Genomic DNA, 25,267 nt, shown 5'->3' on the forward strand with positions numbered 1-25,267 from the left:
AGTCAAAGCCAAAAGGTAAGCAGAGCTGCACTGAGTATTATTGGATGCACAGATCAACGATAGCAGTTAGCTTCTGAGAATTTATACGTGCTGTACTCGAGTTGTTGACAAGATGTTGGGGATTTTTGCGTATGCATTTTGTGTTACCTCCATTCTTCACTTACACACAGTACAGTATACAGTATATGAGTTGCTGCCTCCTGGAAATATAATTTTTTATATTCTCAGGTGCTTGCTGTTTTTCAGATTCAAAATGGGAGGGGAAAATAATCATTGTAAATTGTCCCCACTAAAAAAAAAAAAAAAAGTTATGTTATGAGTACCTATTTTTTTTCCGGGTATACTTAATATGGCAATGAAGTATGATTCCCTTTTACAAAAAAAGTTATATTACAAAAAAAGGAATAAATGGCACAAGAAAAAAAGTTATATTTTTCATGGAAAAGGTTGTGGTATTACCAGAAAAAAGTACTCTTATGAGAAGGGTCATAATTGTGACAAGTGAAGATCAAAATTCCCATAAAAATCTTAATGCAACAGTCCAAAGTCCAGCAGCCATCAATCTTCATTGAGACACACCATTTAAATTCTCGGATTAGAAATAACACAAAGAACTTGAAATTACTTTTTAAACCATTATTAAAATGAAATTATTTTATTTGATCTTTATTTTCTGCCTTTGAATGTGAAATAATGTACAAGTATTCTACACTTCAAGTGTGAGGTGTTTAACTGTAAATGTAAAGTTGTAAGTAAAAAAACAACTTTTTTTTTAATGACTAAATTGACAATAGTACAGCAAAGTATTTGTGCATTTACTCCTAAACGACAAGGTAGAAACGGTTCCTATTTTTGTATTCAGTATTCTGTTACAATACTGTCCTGTAATTAAGTGTGTGCTGCCATCTATAGATCAGTCAGTACAAAATCAGCAAGCAGTTGCAGTACAAACAAAAATCACATCAGGCACAGATGTAAATATAAATAAAACGGTTTTTATTAGTAAACAAACCAGCAGGTTGGTTAAAGATGCACAGACGTGGGTCGCTTTATTCGGCAATGTGACTGACAGCATTGATGACTAATGACTATGCATCAACATCATCAGAATATACAACTCAGATCAGCAGGTTTTTCATGAGAAGGGAAGTTGAGTTTTACTGCCGTGACTTTTTGGTCAACTCTTTCGAACTTTGATGCAAAAACACAAATAATTGTTTTAAGCCACCAAAGGCTCTCCCTGCTCCAAAATAAATGCTTACAATTGTGTATAAAATGCTTATACTGTATATCTTGTTGGAGGTTGCTGACTTGGAGCTAAAGGCAGACTAGACCCAGGACAGTCAATCACAGGATCATTCTGAATGGGCATTGCCAGGAAACAGAGCCTCGGGCCAGCTATGAAAAGAACAAAATTAACAATGAAATTACATTCAGACGATAAATTACAAGCCTTCAGATGCTGTTAGATAAAAAGCACAAAGTTACAGTGTGGGAAATCATTTCCCACTATTGACATGTTCTAGATTCAGATTTTTCAAACATCGTCTGTGATTTGACATGCACAGTGCCCCTGATTCTACATTCTACATAAGACGCCACACATTTAGTTGTAAACATTGAGCATAAAAGCTAAAGCTAAGACTCCATGGTGGTGTTCCAGTGTTCACATGATGTCCAGATCAGGACAATCAAGGAATCCCCCAACCTCCATGTAGCAATAGGTCCAGTTAATCCCAAAGTCCATGATCGACAAGTGGAGGGAGAGAAGAGCTCAGTTCAGTCTGTTGTTGAGAACCAGTTTTTGCTTATTTTGAACCGACTCCAAACAACATACAGGATGGCATAGAAAACATTCAGTGTTTACGGAGTGGATTCAGTCCATCATAACCATAGGAACCAAGAGCTTACCTATGTCCATAATAGAGGTGTTGAAAAATAAATTGTGAAATTGTTGATTAAAAGTAAGCAAAGTTTGGAAACGCATTGAGGAAAAAGCTGCAAGCACCACAAATTATATCAGGGTCAAAACCATGACAAGCAAAACACTCTATTGTTGTTATCATTTGATTGAATGAATGAATGAATAAGGATTAACATTACATTGTTTTTATGTTGCAGTGGGGAAGGTAGTCTACAGTCTCAGTCGAGCTTTGACTAAAAATGTCCTAAATTGTTCACAATTATAGAAGGAGATAAAGTGGACCCTCCATTTTAAACCACCCAAATTCTTGGAAAAATGGGGATAAACCTACAATAAGCGGTTCCACGAAAAACTGGGGTTGGCTCCTCCCAAAAATCAATCAAACAAACAAATAAATGAATAAAAAAAAAAAATTACCAAAAAAATGCAAAGTAGGTGATTCTGCGGGTGCTGTATAAGGGGGTTCGCTGTACACATGTTTGGCCCATGTTGTGATCTTAAGTAAAATGTAAACAATGTGACCTGTTTTCTGCACACATAATAATCCAAAGAATACATCTGTGGTAACATCTTTGACTCAAGGCGATTTCACGCCTGTACCTCATGTACTCTGGTTCAAAACAGTTGATGGGTTTGTAAACAATGTCTTTGTCACCCCTGGTTTGGTTTGCCAAACAACTAACCATGTGACGTTGTGCACTTCTCATTGGTTACAGGAAGAAGGTTTGCAGCGTGGACTCAATAATGGTAACAATCACCATGAATGAACACAAAATAGAGGAAAACTGCCGCTTGTTGATAATTTTAATTAATATCTAGACAATCAAGCAGGCTACAACACACCAGTAAGTAGCCGAGTGCACATTAAAAGCATGAGAATGGAGCACATCCGCACTGGAGTTTGCTGTGTTCAGACCTGACCAACTAAATCGCACCGGAAAGGAAACAAACAAGAGTTAGATTCAAATGAACTAAAGGGTCCTAGTGTAAAAGCTCTCTTACTCTACTTCTATAAACTGAGGGATGGACCATATTTACTGTTGAAGCTTAAGTTCATGGTTAGCCAAAGCTAAAGTTAGCTCCACTAAAGCTAACAAAACGTCGAACACGAATAGTTGAGAGCAACTGCACTAGCACTGTAATTCATTAGGTCCTAACCATAACCCATTCGCTTTCATTGACAGATCTGCTTCGACCAGTGGCGGAGCTAGACTTTTTTCCATGGGGCGGGGGGACCATGGGATGGCCAAGGCTGGGGGGGGGGTGTTGCAAAACAAAAACTTGGAAACACATTATCAACAATCAACAGCCATTATTAAAGTGAATCATATTTGCATGCATGCGCTTGCGCACACACCCGCACACGTTCAAAACATTGGCAACTGACAAAACATTTTATAATAACATTAAAAATAATAATAATAAAATAGATGAAGCTGTAATTAATGTTGTTTCTCTTTAGAAATCATTCATATTTAATCCCCCCACCATCTTTTAATTTTCTAAGCACCCTATGAAAAAGATAAGACAGTAGCCTATTGTTACTTCTAGTTACTTCTACTTCTTCTATAGATGGTTAATTCAATTTTCAAACTTTCCAGTTAGTTGACACATTGTGGGAGTGTATAGAGCAGGGATGGGCAACTGGCGGCGGCCTGCAGGCCACACTTTAAGTGGCCCTTTGATTTTATCCACACTAGCCGCACCCCACCTTTTTTTTTTTTAACAAACCCCCCAACATCTTCAGAAAATGCCAATAAATGTTCATTGTATGTTACATACAGAGAACAGAAGGGAATGTGGGGAATAAATCCTGGATAAATCAGAAACTACCCAAGAGTCAATTATTTAGGCGTGGCACTTGGGGAGGTTCAACCATATTTCAAGGGGGCCAATGTCCTCCCAGCCCAACCTCTAGCTCCGCCAGTGGCTTCGACTAAATAGCAAGGTTTCTTCACTGGCTCTCACTTGACTGCCTGAAGATTGTACAACACAAGAGAGAAGAGCATAGGTTTCAATGATATGGGGACAGACCACTAACCTAATATTGATGACAGGAAAGGGTTGCTGTAAAACAATACCAATTTGGGCTATTCTCGAGTTGAAATGCTCCCCTCAGTTAGGGTTGACACGCCAGCCAACAGACTACCAATGGTGGTGATCCAAATGCCATCTGAATGACACTGAGCATCAGTACGTTGTCCTTCGATATAGCATGCTAGGATGGCTGAAGGCCCGGTGATGAATATCATCTTCTCCATTTTGTCCTTGAGTGATAACATTCTCCTCAGAAGATCCTTCCTCTGGCTTGAAGACTGCGAGGCAACATCAATGCTGATCCAAGTTCTGTTTGAATGTTTCTGAGCGAAAGCACGTTATCATTATATGAAATAATTGGTCGGGCTTGAGGACAAAAGACCAAACTCATTTCCTGATTCAAATGCTATTTGAGTGTTCCTGAGCAACAGCTAGTTGTCTTCAGATGAAATAACTCCAGTCAAGTTTAACAACCAGAAATGAAACTCACCTCCTCACCATTGCCCACTCACTTACTCGCTCGCTTGCTGGCTCGCTAGCTAAACGACTACCGAAGCCACCTCGGTACTGATCCAAGTTCCAGCCAAGTGTAGCTAAGCACCACAGGTTGTCTCAAGGTGGAATAACTTAAAGGACACCAAGATCTCTTGCTCCCTGTGGTGGTCCTTGAGTGAGGATGATTTCTCTGGCCACATAACTAAGCAGTCTCAGTTCTCGTCCGAGTACGACCCGAGTGTCCTTGACTAGCATGTTTTCCTAGCTAGGTTTATCATCTCCTCCCTTTTGTTCTAAAATAACAGCACTTGCCAGATGGGCATGATTTCTCTGGCCAAACAACTAGAAGAGCAGCCTCGATACTGATCTTTTTTTCTGAGTGTCATGAAGCAACACAATGTTGTCTCTAGGTGGAGTCATTCAGCAGGTTGAAGGACCAGAGGCGAATATAATTTTTGTCCAAGAGCATTCACAGTGTCTTTGAAACTAAAATCTTTCACATCCATGACTTAGGCACCCATATATTAATAAATACATCTGATAATTAAATCCAGAAAATATATTTCCGATCTTGTGGCAGGTTTTTGCTACCAAGCGTCCCGACACTCATCTTCGTCACAGTGAATTCCCCATACTGTTGCTCACCAGTCCCTTGATGTTGGTGATGGGACGCACATCATGAAGTTGCCGTCTTCGATCAATAAATGTGGCCAATCGCGTTGTGTCCAGAGGTGTCTTGGAGTACTCCCCGCCGTGAGCTCCTCCGCGGCCCACCCATGGGTGCTGCAAACAGGAAGTGGCGCTTGGCCTCTTCCTTGGATCCTGCTGGAGCACAGAGGACACAAAATCCCTCGCTGCCTGGCTCACGTCCCTGAAGTAATCGTCAGGGAAGCAGAAGTCAAGGCGGCAGATATTGACGCAGGTTTCTTCTGGAGACTCGTCGAGAAAGGGCGACACACCGCTGAGCATGACGTAAGCCAGGACGCCGACGCTCCACACGTCGGTTGCCACAGAGACCGGGGTGCCGCAGATGAGCTCGGGCGCGGCGAACTCCGGGTTTCCCAGCAACAGGTGGACGTAGCGGCGGTGTGCCGACAGCTGCACAGCATCTCCAAAGTCAATGAGCTTTATGCACGGGGTGGGAGTGTGAAGCTCCACCATGATGTTCTCAGGCTTGGAGAGAGACGGAAAAAAAAAAATCCAGAAGCTCACGAACAATCTGATATCAGATGCCTGAAACACATCAAGTCGAAAACAATGTGTTCTCACCTTCAGGTCCAGGTGTGCAACTCGGCACGTGTGAAGGTGCTGCAAGGCTTCCAGTATTTCCCGGATAAAGAAGGCCACCTTTTCCTCCATCAACTCATCGTGAGCGACCAGGTAGTCAAGGAGACGACCGTCCTCCAGCCTGACAACCACATTTCGTACGAAACATCATTTAGCTTACCCACCCGTTTTCTATTGCGCTTTTCCTTTTTAGGGTAACAGGTGAGATCAAGCCTACCCCATTTTGGTTGAATGTGGGGTGTACAACCTGGACTCAATCGCAGGTAATTTAGTTCTTTGAATTAACCCTCAGTGTGTGGAACAATCCTTTACAAGCTAGACGTGTGCTAGTTCCTAGTATAATGTGGTCACTTACAGCTCGAGGATCAGCATCACTGACGCGGGGGACTCGTAAGTGTCCAACAGTGCCACCAGCTGGTGGTTCTGCACATGTTGGAGGATGTCAGCCTCATGAGCCGCCTGCTCCTTCTTCTGCATTTTCTTGCTGACAAACTTGACTGCCACCTTCCAGTGACACAGGCAGCAAGACAACGTGAAATTAATCTTAAAACATCCACACATGGACATCTTAAGCTCAGCCGAACGTTATTAGCAGAAGTTAGCTTGAGTGAGGATAAGTTGCATGGAAGATGGATGGATGGTAATGTTGCTAACAGTTTCATCTTTTGCTAATATGTGCTAACACTGTTGTTTGGTTGACCTTTCAGCTTTGGCATGATAGTGCTTTGGCCGCCGCATCAAAGTGGTTCTTTGTCCTGCCTCACTGCGAAGTCATTTACGGAGAAACCCGCTGTCATGCTAATTAGCCCCACTGTTTTGTAGCAGTTGTAAAGGGGGTTCAGAACAGCTCACTCACAGTCACATACACATTCTCAGAAATGTCAGATAAATATAATAATAACAATAATAATAATAATAATAATAATACATTTTACATGAAAGCACTTTTCATAGCACTCAAAGACACTTTGGAACAGAAATAAATAAAAGCTACAATTTAAAAAAAGATACACACAAATTCCAAATCCCACTAATGTCAAGAAAAGAAATACAAAGCAAGAAATGAGTAACAAAGATTAAAAGATGTTAAAAGCATCGCGGAACAGTTGAGATATAATTGTTAAGTTTAATTTCACTCTTGATGGGCACACATTTTGAGTGATGCAACTATTTGTAAGCAACAAGCATTAAAATATCAACATTAAATGCAACATTATTGGGGTGCATATAAGTGGCGCTCAGGTGCGCATGCGCACTCGAGTCAAGTGTGCCAAGGTGCATTTGCATATCACTAGAACGATGGGGCTTGAGCTGAAAAGTGGAAATGACAGAGGCGGTGATTTCCTTTAAGCAGTTCACTTGCAACTATTCACTGTTCATTGTACTCCAATAAATCCTTTATTTTGAACCAGTCCGACTACTATTTCATTTTGTACAATTACAGTATGTTCAGACCAGTAACCTTTTCCAGATAATATTTCAAGGGCTATATTAACTTAGACAATGTGAATACATACAAAAAAAAACAAAACCAAACAAACAAAAAAAACACACTCATACACACATCTGAAGTCACCAACTTTTTAGAAAGTGCAAGCTACTTCTTGGGTACCGATTAAGGGAAAGGATACCCGTTTGATACTAAACTTATAATAAATCATTTGCTCAATGATATTCATTTATGTGAGGACACTGATTATGATCATGATTTTTCCCAATAATTAGGAATGCAACATTATATTTCTATAAATCTCTGCTAGTGCTTACATTTTGAAATGCTCACTTCTACAACATTCATAGAAAATATTGTTGCATTACTACTCAGCTATTTTTTCAAACAGGCCTGCGGGCTACTAATGTCGTCCTTGGGGTCTACCTGGTGCCTGCGGACTCTTGCTATGGCCTATATGTATTGCGATATATTACAGTATATCATAGACTCACCACTGCCGGTGTGTCGGGGAAAAAAATGAGCACCAGGCAACAACCTCTTGTGCTCTATTGAGAACCACAACACCATTGTTTTTTGTACCCATAAACAAAATGAACTTGAATAACATTTGAAAAATGCCCAGAAACTGCATAAAAATAATAAAAGTACCGTATTTACACACATGGGCCACAACATTAAGTGTTTCTTATATTTTGGGTACCTTTTTGTGCCCCATGAGAGGGTCATACTAGAAACAGCTCCTGGTATGATGCCAAGTTGCTTTACCACATTCGTTTATTGTTAAATAAATATCTCTTTGAAATTATCAATCAAAACTGAGCATAAGTGAGCATGATTATGTTTGTTTTTACAAAAAGAATGTTTGTATTGGATGGTGCAGTTCAATGAAGTCTCACCTCTTTCTTTGTGGACTTGTTGAGACATTTCCGCACCACAGAGAAACGTCCCCTGGTGAAAACAGTGAAAGAAATATGGTTCACATAATCATCCATGTTTCAACTAAAATTTTAACAACAATGTTTGGATTATGTGCAGAGTTTACCTTCCAATCTCACAAATCTCGGAGAATGTCGACTCAAAGTTTTCTTTCCACTGGATTCCTGTTCCGTCATAAGCAGAGTCTAAACAAGGAAAAAGTAAATTGATTAAAGAAATAATTTTTCAAACCATAATTTACATTTATTCTCAGTGAACAGTAAAATCACCAGGGAGCGGCATTAAAATTTCATTTCAAATTCATTCAATGTTCATTGTGCATGACTGTGCCCCACCAAACGGAATTTGGGCAATTCCATTAAATAACAGGTGTTATAGTAAACTCTAAGTCATTAATATTGTTGTTGTTGGTGGTCTAATTTAAAGCGGAAGTCAACGAGAACATTTTTTTTTTCAGGGAATATGTTCTATGCAGGCCCACTAGTTGAAACAAGGAAATATGATTAATATTGCGTTTGTGGAATATGAGACCACCCGTTTTTAGCTAGCTCACGGGGCAGCCATTTTGTCACTTCTATCGATTGAAGATAACATTGAAGTTGTTCAGGGCACAGATAACGACCATGGCTCACCTGTTTTCTGAAGCTGAAGCTGCATTTAGCTGTTATGCTGCACACAGTCAGCCTCGAGTGTAAATGCTTTTAAATCCAGATTAAAATCGTTCCTTTTTTTTCCTCATACCTTTGATAAGGTCCTCTAAACAATTTTAGATCTTTTTTTTCATGTATATATTTTAAAAACCCACTTTTACTTCTTTAATTTATTTTTAAAAAGGTTTTTAAAGTTTTCTGTCAGTGTGTTTGAATGTTGTCAACAAACATTCTAGTAATTTTTGCTAGCTACTTTCTCTGCTTTACTTTTGAATGTTTTTAACTGTTGTGTTTGTAAATGCTTGTAAGTGTTGTGTCTTTGCTTGTGTGAAGCACACTGAGTTGCCTTGTTTACTGTATGAAATGTACATAAATAAAACTTGCCTTGCCTTATATTCCACAAACGCAATATTAATCAGAATGCCATATTTCAACTACTGGTCCTGCATAGAACATATTAAATATACCGGTATACAGCATATTAAAATATGTTTGGGTTGACTTCCTCTTTCATTTATTGCAATTGTAAGAGACATTTGGATTAAAAATACATCAGATAATAGCAAATAGTAAGCTTGTTTATCCTGTTTAATTTTTACATAAACATACACCAATGATTTCGATCAAGATTTGTTACATGACGGGCATTTGGCAGTTACTTTTTTGTGTATGCATGTGTGTAGTGTTCTTACTACTGCTGGACAGTGAAACCATATTGGAAGGCTCTGACGGCGGTCCGAGCCCCCAGCGGTTGGACGCTCGCACTCTGAACTGGTAATGACCGCCGGGGATGAGGGTGTCGATCTGAAGACACTCCTCCATGCTGTTGGACACTTGTTGCCATAGTAGCGAGTCTGGGCAGAGGAGGAGAGGTCAGCCTCGGCATTTCAAAATCTTTCGACGTCACAAACCAACAAAGGTCGTACCTTCCTGGCGGTACTCCACCGTGTAGCTGCTGACTGCACAGTGAGCAGAGGAGGCCGGAGGCGGCCAGTGGAGCATCACGGCTGTACTGCTGGCCTCCTGAGCCACCGGTCTCCCAGGGGCTGCTGGGATACCTTCAACGCAGCAAAAATATAATGTACATCAGCAACATAGACAGTGGTTGTGTGCCAAGTTGCCAACCAGGGTTAGCAATGACACAGCTTGAGTTTCCAGAGCCAAATATGTGACACATATCTAGTCTGAAGCACTCCATGGATCGAGCAATTCAAGATTTAGCATCTATGGTGCTTTAGGACCACCATAAGTCTGATTTGCGCTCAGCAATGTGGAACAAGGCAAAACCAGAAAAGCTGGTTACATACTGCCCATACAGTACCAATAATTGGGACAAAGTGGAGCATTTACTCCCTTTTCCAATTCAAGTCAGTAAAGGTTTTATCCTGACCGATTGTCCTGTGGTGTGTGGTGTATACGGTTGGGCAATTGTAAATGTTCAATCTGTTCAATACTTACTATTGTAAATCCTTATGTTTGTCAACAACAAGTTCAGCCTTGCCGCAGTCTTTGTGATTGTGATGTGAAATGCCAAATTAGAAAGCAACCTGAGGCTTGCGCTGTTGCTCAAGTTTGCAACTGCAATTTAGTTAGCAGATAAGATCAAATTTAACCTTGGGTCTTCTATTTCACCTTCATATTTTGTGCTAGTCTGAATGTCCTGTGGCACCAGTTTGTTTCTCACAGGTCTGTTTTGGTATTACGACAACCAGTTTGGGCACGGAGACTCACAATTTTTGGTGGAGATATCGCTAGCCTATGTGTGTGGTGTGCTATATTGTGTGCCAATTTTCTTGTCATGCGAGGGGTCTACCACTAGTGGTTCAGACTGCATTACGGCCTCAGCAACATTGACGGTTACGGCCATGACCAACAGGGACTTCAGGAAAGTAAGGTATGGGGAAAAAAAAAAAAGCATGTTGAATTTTACTGGAGCCTTCAATGCGGAATTATCTGGCTTAATTCACTTCTTAATACCACCACTATCACATCCCAATTATAAAAGCCATCAATATTATGCAAAAACCTATACCACAACTGTGCAACATAGCTACATCATCTGGAGCAGTTCAGAATCAATATTTTGTATAATAATATGACAAAAACATGAATTTACATCGACATCATGTTCACCAGATACTGTATGTTGATTATTAAACATATTAATGTGTGCAGATGGCCGCAAAAAATTTTGTTAGTGAAAGTTGGCAGTAACAAGCCAATTGGAGGGCATTGAATTGAATGCTAACGTCATCAAACGCCAGCTTGTTGGCCCTGGCTGGCCCTGTGAGGACAAATTTGAAATACGATTTGCAGAGGTGGGAATCCCGTTAGACAGATGCACCGTTTCATCAATCCGTCACTGACGGATGCTCAGTTTGCTGACGATTGACGGGATACTTTTAAAAAATTACGAATCAAGCACTGATGGAATTGTGGATTTTTGTCCGTCAGAGTAATCATCACTAACCGATGGTCCGTCAGTCCGCCACTGACGGATGCCTGTTTTGCTGACATTTTTTGGGGGGGACGGACTGACGGACCGACGGAGTTCTGACGGACTAACTGAAAGACTGACTGACGGACTGATGATTACAATTCGTTCGTCATGTCAAAAATGATGGACTGACGAATGACGGACAGGAACTCAGGCAGCTGACGGTCCATTACCTTGCACTTTGATGGAGGCGGATGACGAGGCCGACCCATGATCATTGATGGCCACGCAGGTGTAGATGCCGGTGTCCTGCGGCATCAGGTTACAAATCTTTAACAAGATGTCACCCGTGTCCCTGAAGATGAAAAATGGATCAGAAAAAAGCAGATGGGACAGGAAAGCTACAAAGACTAGAATGTTGCCGGCACCTGATGTCAATAGTGAAACGGCTGTTGCTGGTCACCGGGTTCTGGTCGGGGCCCTTCAGGGTGACGGAGGGTTTGGGTCGTCCACACACTTTGCAACAGAGGACCACCGTCTCCCCAAAGGCACACACGACGTCGGAGAGCGGCACCAGGAACTCTGGAGCCACTAGACACAGGAAGCATATGGGATCAAAGAGAGAACATGTAGTGTGTCCAGGGGCATGGTGGCCATCGGGAATTTGGATGAAATGTTTGGATTTTCTCAAATCTGTATTCGGGCCGGTCGAACCGTGTGATGGACGCCCCACCGCCGTCGCCGATTAACTTTCATAGCGTCATGTCCATCGCGCCACCCATGGCCCGCCGGCGCCGATTACGTTTCGGTACGAGACCCCGTCGCCCTCCCGCCACTCGACAAATATTTATTGGTGTGTGACGGCCGCCGATCCAAACACTGGATTTCATCCCTGGTGATGCTCTGCCCGGCCTCGACTGCAACTGTCTTCAGTTCCTTCTTGTTCTTGGGGCATTTTTACCTTCAGTTCTTTCTTCAGCAAGTGAAATGCATGCTCAATAGGATTGGGGTCAGGTGATTGTCTTGTTATTTCATAACATTCTACTTCTTTGCCTTAAAAAAACTCATAAACTGTGGTACAAGTACAAAAAAAAGTAACAATGATGTTAAGCTTTTGATCATTGCACTTTCCAAGTACCCCATAAAATTATTGCAATGCCATCCCCAGCCTTGAGGTGGCATATTTTCATAGTCATGGCATCTGGGCTTGCTACGCTTTTTATTCCGTCCATCCATTATCTGAAGCTCTTATCCTCATGAGTGTCGTGGGCTTGCTGGAGCCTATCCCAGCAGGGCAGTTTTTCAGTTGCACGTTAGTTCAGTGAAATAATCTCTCAGCAGTTTCAGTGGAAATTTGTGTTTCTAACCAAGCATTTAAAGTAATATTTTATCTTCTTATACTTTTCTTACCTTCCTGGATGAAGTTTGGGTTGAGAAGCTGGAAAAGAGACATTAAAACAAGCTTTTATTTCATTCACGAATTCCCCCGTTATTTTATTTTAAAAAATATCACTTTTAACTTTCAACTAAAACACAAAGAAATGCTTTTTCTGATGAGAAATCATTGGAAGATATGTTTTGCATTGAATAGTGACAATATACATCTATATAATTCCTCAAAGTACCTCCATGCCAGTTTTTGGGTCAAGGTCATCATCACAGTCTGATTCATCTGAAGTATGAACCTCCTGGTTGGGGAAGCAGGCAAGGGAGTGGAAAAGAGAATTATGCAATAATGGAAATGCATGGTGGGCGTGTGTGTGTGTGTGTGGGGGGGGGGTTAAAGGAATAGCACAGGGAGTAATGAGGAAGAGTGAAAAAGAACAAGTAGGAATACCACAGAGAAAATAACACAAGAGGAAGCAAAAAAAGAAAAAGTGAAGATTGAAAAGGATTAAATTAATTTGAGTCCTTTAGATTTAGTGTCCATCAGCACAGGAGAATGTTTGTTGATACTTACCTTTTTAAAATTTGTGATACGACCATGATCATTTTCATGCGTTTAAATAGTTCCACTGATGTTAGTCTACAGCAGTGGTTCTCAAATTGAGGTATGTGAAGGCACTTTAGGGGGTACGTGACATTTTAAAATACAACAGTGTTGACAGTTATGTTGTCAGTCTTCTTTTTAATTATTAAATAGCCATTTTAAAAGGATTACTTTTTAAATCAGTTTCTGCTTTTGTTTAAAATTAAGTGAAGGACTTCTTTTTGAGAACAACTATGATGCCAACGGAGGACACTGTGTGTTGATAATAATGATGTGCACAAATATTTATTTACAACTAAGTTCATTCTTAGTTGTATTAACTTCATTTTGTCTTCCTTGTTATCTACATTTTGGTTGATTCATATATAACAGAAAATTGTGATTTAGGTCATTTAATTACCTGACATGATTCGGCGTGTACTTCCGTCTTCATCAGAGTGTCACTATGACACTCTGGTGACACTCTGATGAAGGCGGAAGTACACACCGAAACATGTCAGGTAATTAAATGACCTAAATCACGATTGTCTGTTATATATGAATCAACCAAAAATATAAGTTCATTCTTTCTTTCCATTTTTTAGTTATATTGTTTTATCTCCGTTCCAAAGTTTAGTAAACCAGACACTGATGGCACAGCACTTTTTTTTTTCCCATGCAAAAATGCTTTGCGCTTGTTAGGGGATACTTGGCTAAAAAATATTTCACAGGGGGTACATCATTGATAAAGGTTGAGAACCACTGGTCTATGGGATGATGTTTTACATGAAAACACTACTGTACTCACTACTGTTAGTCCAAAAAAAAGTACCAAAACCAAGCCTAAATGAATTAGCTAATCACAAAGTCTTTCACGAGCAGTCATGCAGGGTAACAGAAATATCGAATGAGACGAAACAGAAAAATAACTTTATTTAAAAAAAAAAAAGGGAAAACCACACCCAGTTTAAGTTGTAAAACATTGAATACAAAAGGGGTTAACTTGGTAAGATTAAAACAAAACAACAACAAAAATTCAGTATTTCTTTACCGTCTTTGACTTCATATGATCAACTTTAAGAGCTAACACAATAAACCAATGCTTGTTTTACCATCTTAATCACTCAACAATAAGCTTTAAAGAACAATTCATTATTAATAGGGCATGCCACATTAAACACTTAAAGGGAAAAGTCAACCCAAACATATTTTTTTCAAGAATATGTTCTATGGAAGCCCACTAGTTAAAACAAGGCATTCTGATAAATATTGCGTTTGCGGAATATGAGTTAATCCACCCCTTTTTAGCCATCTCTGGTGGCGGCCATTTTGTCACTTCTGTTGACTGAAAATAAAATCTCAGTTGCTCAGGTAATGACCAATCACGGCTGACCCGTTTTCTGAAGCTGAGTCATGATTGGTCATTACCTGAGCCCTGAGCAGTTGTGATGTCATTTTCAGTCGACAGAAGTGACAAAATGGCCGCCCCCTGAGATGGCTAAAAAGGGGTGGATTTCGCTGCTTAACTCATATTCCACAAACGCGATATTAGTGGACCTGCTGGGAACATATTCTTGAAAAAAATATGTGTGGGTTGACTTCCGCTTTAACTTGAGTGCAAACAGGTCAACTGTCTTGATTCATATAGGCTTGCAAGCAGTCAACTAGCATTCAAGGGAAAGGTTGGTGAAAAATAAATTTATGACATTCAAATTGTCTTTGTTTTCACAAGATCACATTTCAAAGAGCTAGAAGTCAAAGTAATTTATCTGACTTTCTTAACGAATTACAACAAACAGTGAATGAGCCACTAAGTTTAGTGTAGAAGAGCCATCTTAGTGAATCAGTGCTCTCTAGCTGCTAACTAGCTATCCAACCATAGAAATATAAGATGTTGCTGCGATACGTCAGTGTGTCCACCATACTCTCTATGTGGCTTATTTGCCCGGTCAACTAATGCAAGGAGGTTTAATGAAGTGATCATCATAAAGTGTATTCTCTTAAATGGTAAATTGAGTGCACTTATATTAAGAGCACTACGATAATGCCGCTCGTTCACCCAAAGACGACAGACACCAGAGACAATGTATGTAACATTCTTATGACTATAACTGTGTACTCCTTTTATGTTTAGGATATACTGTAGGTAAGCACCAAAACAATGTATTTTCAATGATTTCATGAGTGTTTACAACTGTCAGTGCATTGAACACGTTTACTGTAACTATAAATCTTTAAATAATATTAAGTATTTAATCTATGTCTGTCATAATAGCCATAACCTGAAATGTAGATGTGACATGGTTGTTTTAAACCGCCGCATTTAAGGAAAAACAAATTGGGAAAATGAAAAAATAAAATAAAATAAAAAGGTCACATATAAATGAAAAATAATTGGAAATTCAGTGGTTCTCAACTTCACATGCTCAAAAGACACAGCTAACAATCAAACTGATTTTCTTCACTCACATTAAATAACTAACAGAATGAATGATGCAGTTACTGTAAGTTTAGCATAGACAAGTCAGCCAGCTGTGTTTCTAATTGACTAGTTTTCTGACTTAACAACACATTTAATTTGATGAATCCAATCCGGTTCAAAAATTAACAAAGACAACTAGCGACACTGCAAATTTTCAATTAAAAAAAAAAGTTCATTTCACGCTCTCACGCTAGCAAAGTTAATGCTCATACCTGGTTGAGAACCATTGTAATGGGGTTGGGCAGAAAAGCTATGCTGTGTCATTGTGGGGTCACACCACACAAACATGCGCACAGAGACACGCACACGTGTTAGCATAAAACTACGTTACTCACAACAAGTTAGCAATATTCTACTTTCGGTAGAAAATTTATGATGAATCTAAAATGCACCAAAACCTTTACTTTAGTTTAATTTTGAAATTTGACTCGAAAGCCGAATATCACTAACATTTTGTGAATAGTGTGTCAAGGGGCAGGCAGGCGACAGGCGCGCGTCACCGTTACTCACTTTGCCCTTCGCCCTGGAAACAGGGGAGGCGAGCAGCGGGGGAGGGGGCGTGGTTTCTTTTGTCTTACGTAGGAGGCCATTCTCCTGACCTCTGACCCCCAACACCGAGACCTCCTTAGCTTCTGCGCGCTTCCTCGCGCGCAGCGTGTTCCATGATAGAGACTTCCTGTATGGTACAGGAACAAGACATGTCAACGGAAGGTCACAGAGGATCCCGGATGTAACCAGCGGGTTTTGGCTGCGTAGGTGACATCACTCTTTGAACACAAAAACAGATTGTTAACTTATACAATTGTTACGTGTGCGTTATTAAGTCTTAGAGTGGAGATGATGTACGATAAATATGTAATACGTACAAATCCCAATTCCAGTGAAGAAGGGACCTTATGTAAAATGTACGTAAGTAAAAACAGAATATAATGATTGTGCAACCTATATTCAATTGAATACACTATCAAGACAAGTGATTTATTGTTCAAACTCATCAATTTCATTTGATTTTTTTGGGTAGGTTTTTTTTGGTGCAACTTTTCGAAGTAGAGGCCTGCACCACATTAAAAAAATGTTGGGACAGGGACACGTTTAGTTTACCACTGCCACTGTCATGTTATGTCACCTTTCATTATAACAACACCCAATAAGCGTTTGGGAACTGAGGACACTTTTTGTTGAAGCTTTGTTGGCTGAATTCTTTCTCATTCTTGCTTGATGTACAACTTCAGCTGCTCAACAGTCCAGGGTCTCCATTATCGTATTTTGCGCTTCATAATGCGCCACAAATTTTCAATGGGAGATGGGTCTTCTTCAATTTTGGTGACGATTGATCGCAGTTTTCAGACATCGGGCGACATTTAGTTTCTGTACATTATGCATTTAGACTGGTCCTGGCACAATCACAGTTATGGTAATTGAGAGGGACATATTACATTGGTAATAGCAACTCAAGCGCCATTTGAACCCATTTCATAAAAAAACAAAAAAACAAAAACATACGGGGTCCACAAAGCCTTTCGACATGTAAAATGAGGATCGATCTTTTTACACCCGTTGAATTGAGCAGCCTGTCAGCGCTTCCACCATATTGGATGTGGCCATTGGTAGCCATTATAATTATAATTTTAAAATTGAGTTAGAATGACATAATGACGTGTGTGTGTGTGTGTGTATACAGTATATATGATGCTGTAGCTGCTAGGTTCATATTTTTCAAATGCAATGTCATTGTCCCTGTCCAACAAAAAGCATGTTTCTCCAAATTGCTCTTTTCCTGTGCTACTGGCAGATGATTTTGCTTAAATTAATCAATTTCATGACTCTTTTTGTTTTTTTGGTTTTTTTTTGCAGCGCAGTATATTAAAACTTGAATATCAGCATGCAACGCTAGCGAGATGCAATAAGCCATTAACAACAAAAAATACAAAAAAATTACAAAAAAACGACTTGCCTTAAGTAAAATATTAAATAATACATCCATTATCCAAACCGCTATCCTCAAAGTATATTAAAATAAAATAAAATAATAATAGTAATGCATAATAAAATGACGTCTATTGCCGAATAAATTTAGCAAAATAAGTTCATGTACTGTATGGTAATAACAATGTATTAAACTTAAATAATACAAAACAACAGTAATACAACACACAAATAATATAATTAAATATAACATTAATACATTACAGTCAAAAAATACAATACAATTGAATAATTTCTAACTTAAATTGAAAATAAAAATGGAAAATGTGGTGCTTCCATCTGGAATAAAATTATTTGATGACATTGTTTTTAATCACGCAGCTAAAATGTGTGGTCGTACTCGGAGAGGTGACATTGATTCCTGAAACTGCAGCCAGACTGTGTTGGTGCGTGAGAATAGGGGGAGAGACAGTTGCTGGTCGCTCTTTATTATTGTTAACACTGGTAAATATAATTACCAGGGAGGAAGAGAGGCAAGATGTTAAAAAGTCACATTTACCTTTTCACTCAAACCACCATGGATGGCACCAAAGAGTCACAAATAAATATTTTTGCTACCATGACCCTTGGCTCATTCAGAATTTATATTATCACTGTCTAACATAAGGTTTTTAGTTTTCATCCATCAAAGTTTTTAGTTTTCATCCCAAAACAAAACAAACACAAAAATGTTTTCATTTGTGCGCCATATAAAAATCCCAAAATTTGGAGATACATTCGTTGGACAGCATTGACATGCAAGTCCACAATTTGTTGTGATTTATAAAAAATAGATGTATTTCATTTTTCACAGTGGTGTACTTTTTACACCATTACGTGTTACAACACTGCCATTCATTTAAAACCTTGAATAAGATTTTCAACTATGTAACTGTTTATGAGTTGTTTATAATGTCCTTTTCTAAATTGAATTCCACATAATACAGAACATTTTGATGATAAAAATGAGCTAATGGTACAGAGCTCGTATTTCTGTATGATTCTGTATACAGACAGACAAAATAAACATGTATTTTTTAAAGGTCTGTGTACCAAACCATTAGTGGAGTTGCAAACCGCTGATGTTAGTAAAAACTTAAAATACTTGAAAATAAATAAGGGTGATGAAAAGGGTATAAAATGCATTTTATAGATTTATAAAGATGACATTTTCTGAAGTCAACACACCTACGGTAGATGAAATAGAAAACAAAGTAGCAGACTTGTCATGTTTGCTGCATGTTCGCTCTTGTAGTTTATTTACAAATTGTTAAAAACTACAAACTGTCCATCGCCTTCATCTTCGTGACGCGGAAGAAAACAAAGTTCTCCCGTCACATTTGCTTATTTCGCTACCACATGCTCACATCCCCAAAAAGGTTTTATTTTACATATTTAAAATACATTTAAAATTATTCTTCTTAGAGACTAGCAACAGTACACTACTGCCCGTGGCCATTTCGACGAAAAACATATTGCACAGCTTGACTTCATTATTTTCTTAAATAGTGCAAAAAGGATTTTCCGTCTTTGTTTTTTTTTTGTTTTTTTTATAAACAGGAATGCTCCAGAGCCTCAGTCGAGACATATTTGTACAGTGAACTACCGACATACTTAAACAACATAAATCAACATGGAGGAGGAAAAAGATCCAACTTTGTCCATCAAGTACAAATAATAATTAATAATGATAATAAGGCAACAGGAGGGGTTAACACAAATAGCTTAAAGATTGCCACAGACAACAACAAAAATCTCCAGTCCGGAGAACCCAGTCCTCTTTTTTTTTTCTTTAAAAAAAAAAAAAAAAACAACCCCCGCAAAAAAAAATAAAAAACAGGAGAAAACAAGCAACAACAACAACAAAAAGAAAAGAAGAAAAAGCAGGGTGTTAGGAACTGAAATAAGTCCGGTTTTTAAGCTCCACATTCCAGATCAGCTACGAGATTCTATCCAGTCTAGTGCTCAAGTTTGTTGACAGCCAGTGACTCAAAAAGCGTCACTATGGGCAACATGATGCCAGTGTGGAGATTTGTAAAAAAAACGGAGGCCATCCGATCCCATCCAAGTGCTGCGGGTAAACAAGTGCTGTGGTGGTGGTGCTGGGAGGGGGGTGAGGGGGCGGGGCTGGGACTTACTTGATGTTGTTGGCGTCGGCCACTGCCGCAGAGAAGGACGTGGCGGAGGAGGAGTCTTTTAAGGGCTTGTGGGCCGGGCCCAGGACGTGCCCCGGCACCCAGCCCTCGGCGGCGGGAGACTGGCTGTCGGCGGGCCGGTAAACGAGGTACATGTTCTGCTGATTGGTCGCCAGGACCTGCACCGTCTCGCCCTGACTCACGCATATCTCGTTCTCCTTGAGCGCCGAGTAGTCCTGAGTGACGCGCATGCTGGACGAGGCGCCGTTGCAGAAGCCGCCGTCGCTCTCCTGAGGAAGACGGACGGGGATGGCGACAAGGATGGGCAGCGCATGGAGGAAAAGAGGAGGAAGAGGAGGACAAGGTTATAGGGCGCGGCTACGAGGGCTGGACGACGGTGCGGACGGCTGGCACGCCGCTACGGACGTCGTCCTGAGGGGGGGGGGAGGTTAGAGGTCGGGATCAAGGAAGAAGAGGAGGAGGAGGAGGAGGAAGAACACCAACAATTGTCAGTCATCATTAACATTATAGGTCTAAGCGCCCAATCCAGTATGTTACTGTTTACACATATGTTCATGTAATCCATATTCAATATCACTGTTTTTACAGTGTTTTGCTGAACACCTGAAACAACACACACGCATGTACGGACAACGTACGGACATTTGTCAACATCAAATTCGTTCAATCAGAGAAGGCTTTTTGTGCCCCTGAATGTATTTTGACTCTGATTTCAAAAAATGTATTTTCTTTTTTTTCTATCACATCAGGTTTTTGAGATATTTTCATTTTTGCCATGTTTAGTGTTGAACCTATAACCTGTCAAAAATAGTACAAAGTAATAAATGTACTACATTGTATATTACAGTATTGTTATTATTATTCACATAATTATTATTATTATTATTATTATTATTATTATTATTTTGAAAACATGATGTGCTTGAGCAAGAATGAGGACAACTTTGGCGCCCAAAAAAGTATAACAGCTAACTTGCATCGCTGTTTATATTATAATTTTTTTTTTTTAATTTGTTGACCATTGTAATTAAAGTGGTGACAAGAGATGAACCGGTGACTCAATTTATTTAAAGACGGAATCAACCCAAAACGCGTATTTACAAAAATATGTTCTTAGAGCCTCCACGAGTCAAAACACTGCATTCTGATTAGCATTGCGTTTGTGGAATATGAGTTAATCCACCCATTTTTAGCCATCTCAGGGTGTGGCCATTTTGTCACTTCTGTCAACCGAAAATGACATCAGAGTTGCCCAGGGCTCAGGTAACGATCAATCGCGGCTCACCTGTTTTCTGAAGCTGAACCATGATTGGTCGTTATCTCAGCCCTGAGCAACTTGTGATGTCAATTTTAGTCGACAGGAAGTGGCAAAATGGCCGCCCGCTGCGATGGACAAAAACGGGTGGATTTTACTGATTAACTCATATTCCACAAATGCAATATTAATCAGAATGCCGTGTTTTGACTAGTGGAGGCGCATAGAACATAGTACTGTAAATACATTTTTTGGGTTGACTCCCCCTTGGGAGGGAAAACTCGATTTAACGGACACGGAAACAACAGACCATGTATTCAATGGGTTTGCTGTACTAAAAATAGTCAATGTTTTGGGGAAAAACAATGAACATAAGTAGTGGCACAGATACATTACAAGAGAAAAGGTAATTGCGCAAAATAACAAAAAATTGGGGATGAAACACAATGGTGGAGGTAAAACTATTGTTTCTTGAGAGCATTAAGAGGACTCACCCTGGAGTCGAAGCACGACGTGCTGCCATTGGAGGTTGACGTGGTCAACTGGCTCCGTCCTCTCTCACTCTCCTTTTCGCCGAGGCCGACCGCCGACGAGGGCCGGCTGTGAGAAGGCGTGGTTGAGCGATTGCTGGCGGTTGAGCGGTTTCTGGTCAGCGACGAGCTGCCGCCGCGCTTCTGCTGGTACTCGATGGGAGACACGAGTGCTGTGTTGGAGGACACAAAATGTTAGCAACGAATAATGACCACTTGGTTCAAAGGCTCAGGGATAATATGAATGTGAGCGTTGTAGTCTCACCAGACAGGAAGTTGCTTTGAGCATCCAGTAGTGCCTGGATGTGTTCGACCCAGACCCGCTTGGTGTCAACGTTGGCCGCCTGCAGGGTGAAATGCTCCGACGAGCCACGGCACGACAAGACGAACTTACACGGATCGATGTCCACGCTCTCCTCCAGACCCAAGTAGGACACCTGAAGTGAAGACCATCATTACTACTAGAAACCCCTTCGTACATTTGAAGTCTGAAAGATATAGTTCAAAAGCCACTAAAATAGCAAATATATATACATACTAGGGCTGTGCAATTAATCGAAATTCAATTACGATTTCGATTATTACACTCCACGATTACAAAATTGGCATAATCGTCGAAAAAAAGGTTATTTATACAATTTTTTTGTTGTTTTGAGGCATTCGCACACGAGTTACTCCGCCGCGCCGCCCTCTCCAAGCTAGCTAGCTAGCTAGCTTGCCAGCCAGCCCGCAAATCACACTACACACGCTCCTACTCAACGCTTTAACAGAGTAACAGACCTAAAAATGGCACAAGACCCGCCACAGAAACGACTTGTAAACAAAGCAAGGCAAGTGACGGCAAGCAAAGACGTATAAAGTGCAAGTTGTCTCTGCATCCACCGGCAACACAACGAATCTATTCAACCATCGTTTGGTTAACGATGATGTTATGATACACCAAAGCAAGAAAACAGCGAGTTAGATTTATGTCGTCATCAATCGGCACGAGGAATTTATTTTAAATAACATATCTTATCTTAAATATACCCTACTTTAACTAGCACAAAAATAGAAACCATGCTAAACATTATTACTGTGACTTAAGTTAAATTTCTTGTGTTCATTTTTGTTTCAAATTGCTTCAAATGTAATTTGCAAACATATTATTGGTCATTATATTGTAATACAGTTTTTATATGGCCTACTGTAATTTAGAAGTATTGTATAGATTATGTAATACGTAGTATGTAACAGTCAACATTTAATTAATTTGACCCAATCATCATATTCAATTTATAATTGATCAGAAGCAAATTACTTTAACTTTGTTTAGTATGTGTAAATATTACTTTAAAAACAAAACAAAAAAGGCTCCAGACAAATGTCTAAATGTATAGATGAATAGCATGTCTGTTATTCTGTCATTTGAAAATTTCCCCACTGTGGGATCAATAAAGGCATTCTTATCTTATCTTAAAATTGGCATTTTACTGCTTGGCAGTTTACTACTTTGGCAATTTATAAGTGCATAGCAAGTTAACTCGTTTGTTTATACATGGAAACCATACTTTAATTTATACATTTGCACTATACATTTTTTTAAAGTAATTAATTTAATAAATGTTGTTGGGTCCAAAACAAACTTTTTACATATTTAAACCTGTTCTTGTTTTCTAGCAAAAAATAAATAATCGTTTGAATAATCGTGTTTTCAATTATTACCAAAATAATAGTGATTAATATTCTTTTCATAATCGAGCAGCCCTAATACATACTGTATCACATATTTAGCAACTTCAGAAAAAAATGTTCAAACATCATTTGGGACACATAACACTATAGATGTTGGCATTAAATGTTTGATAAATTATTATTTAAGATTCGATTCAGTGATCACGGTTCGGTGCCTATTGTTTTGAATGATACACTTTTAAAATGATTCTTATTATGCAGGGAATGATGCCCAATGGCTGTTTTGAAATGCGCTATATAAATAACATTGTATTGTATTGTATTAACATTTTTTGTTAAATCTGATCTTTTTTTGCACTCATTCACATTATAAAAACAAATCTCTTCTTCTAATGTGAATACAACGCGTCCGTAATGCAAGCCCATAAAACACTAATTCGAGTGACGTGCAAACAAAACGATTTACAGGACTAAACATAGTCCCGTGTGTAGCGGCTCATTTCAGAATGAAAAGAGCGAGGCGGGAGGAGGTCGAAATATTTGGGGGATAAGAGACGACACTCCTCGATCTCGTTTCATGGAGACGTCAACTAAAACTGACGTCACGTCATTGCCGCGAGTCACAATTGAACTGTCCTGTTTGGTTGGATTACTCCTATCACCACAAACGTCCACTTTATGCTTCATGTTTCAGGTAGGATTAAATTCACGTCACATTTAAATGTAAACACTGTTCCTTTAAACAACTTTACAGATTCACATACGATTGTCAGAAGTCCCCCAAACTCCCTCTCTCTCTCTCTCTCTCTCTCTCTCTCCCTCCTTCCCTCTGTTTGTACAGTGGCTGTGTAACACTGGGTAGAGTACCTTGATGCTCTTTTTGAACTGGTATCCGGGCGTGGATGAGCCTTTTCTGAGCAGCTCACTGAAGATGACGATCTGCTCAAAGAGGAACACCCGCCGTTCTTTCGAGCGCGACAAGACGCCGGAGTCCTGCTCTGTCACGAAGAAAGTCTCCTGTTGCAGCAGCTTGCCCTGACTGGTTAGCTTGCCCTGGGCAGGAACATTATTGGTTAAAACCAAGTCAATACTTACTAGTGACCACATGCTCTTTATTCTTAAGATTCCTATCCTAAAACTGGCACACAATGTCTGAAGGGTTTATGCATACTTTCAAAGGTTGTAAACACACAGTAAAACATTATTTTAAACACATTTCTGTCGAGTTACTCATTTAAGCGAAAATTGAGCCCTTTCCGTGATGTGCCGCAATATTTTTATATATTCTCTCTATCCGTGGGGTTCACTATATATTGCGTTCCAGGTAAAACAAACGTACCTCGTATCCCTGTAGCCGACCTAAGTTCATCATGTCGTTACACAATTTGGGAACCTGAGACATCAAATGCACTGCTTGCTGTGAGAGAAAGACACAATGCTGTTTTTAGGCAGTGACGGCAGCGTGATACGTGTAATAATGCCAAGATATTTCCATCCTAGAGTAAGAAAGTTGAAGTAGTTTTCACCTCTATCTGTTCACAGTCCATTCCCGCCTTGGAGCTGAACTTCAGAAAATCCTACGACAAATTATGGCATGACGTGAAAAAAAACGAAAAGTCTCCACTTGTAACAAATACAGATCTGATCACATACGTTCAGTAGCAGGTGGTATTTGGTGATTCTTTGGATTGGTTTGATAAGGAAGTCGCTAATGGTTAACCGGGACTGAATGTCCTGCTGGACTCCCTGCATGGAGAAGCAAAAAGGACCACAAAGTCTAGTCAACCCTAAACAACATAACAACTATGGTTATAATAAAAGCAAACACTGAGGGAGGAATATAGTATGAAGTTTGAGGAAATGTGGGCAGAACGGGTAGAGGAAGTTCCTTGCAGTTCTTGCTATAAGGACACGGAAAGTTAATAGAAAATGAGTAAAACATTTCTCTAAGCAAGTTACTGAATGTTGGAGGGTCAATGTGCAAAATCATGTAACTGTACACGGCATGTACTTTCCA

The 25,267-nt window shown here is 39.7% G+C and overlaps 1 protein-coding gene across 4 annotated transcripts in view; it reads right to left on the minus strand.

Moving 5' to 3' along the window:
• Positions 1-2,714: 2,714 nt before the first annotated feature.
• Positions 2,715-25,267, minus strand: part of kalrna (kalirin RhoGEF kinase a) — a 142,465-nt gene continuing 119,912 nt past the window's right edge. For 3 of the 4 annotated variants that reach the window (XM_086050859.1, XM_086050860.1, XM_086050858.1), the window contains 19 exons: positions 24,904-24,996; positions 24,777-24,827; positions 24,590-24,667; positions 24,118-24,303; positions 21,842-22,013; positions 21,541-21,749; positions 19,774-20,060; positions 16,181-16,346; positions 12,845-12,907; positions 12,630-12,657; positions 11,648-11,810; positions 11,453-11,574; positions 9,709-9,840; positions 9,475-9,636; positions 8,239-8,317; positions 8,093-8,144; positions 6,099-6,247; positions 5,726-5,864; positions 2,715-5,629 (listed from right to left, as the gene is read on the minus strand). In XM_086050859.1, coding sequence (XP_085906985.1) covers positions 5,072-5,629; positions 5,726-5,864; positions 6,099-6,247; positions 8,093-8,144; positions 8,239-8,317; positions 9,475-9,636; positions 9,709-9,840; positions 11,453-11,574; positions 11,648-11,810; positions 12,630-12,657; positions 12,845-12,907; positions 16,181-16,346; positions 19,774-20,060; positions 21,541-21,749; positions 21,842-22,013; positions 24,118-24,303; positions 24,590-24,667; positions 24,777-24,827; positions 24,904-24,996 — 2,889 coding nt within the window. In that variant the 3' untranslated portion in view covers positions 2,715-5,071. Of the gene's footprint in view, positions 5,630-5,725; positions 5,865-6,098; positions 6,248-8,092; positions 8,145-8,238; positions 8,318-9,474; positions 9,637-9,708; positions 9,841-11,452; positions 11,575-11,647; positions 11,811-12,629; positions 12,658-12,844; positions 12,908-16,180; positions 16,347-18,866; positions 20,061-21,540; positions 21,750-21,841; positions 22,014-24,117; positions 24,304-24,589; positions 24,668-24,776; positions 24,828-24,903; positions 24,997-25,267 lie in introns of those variants that run through there. The other variant, XM_086050861.1, reaches the window with a different exon arrangement.

Source organism: Filicampus tigris, chromosome 14, assembly GCF_054856515.1.
Source record: "Filicampus tigris isolate MCC_2025a chromosome 14, RoL_Ftig_1.0, whole genome shotgun sequence".
NCBI lineage: Eukaryota > Metazoa > Chordata > Actinopteri > Syngnathiformes > Syngnathidae > Filicampus > Filicampus tigris.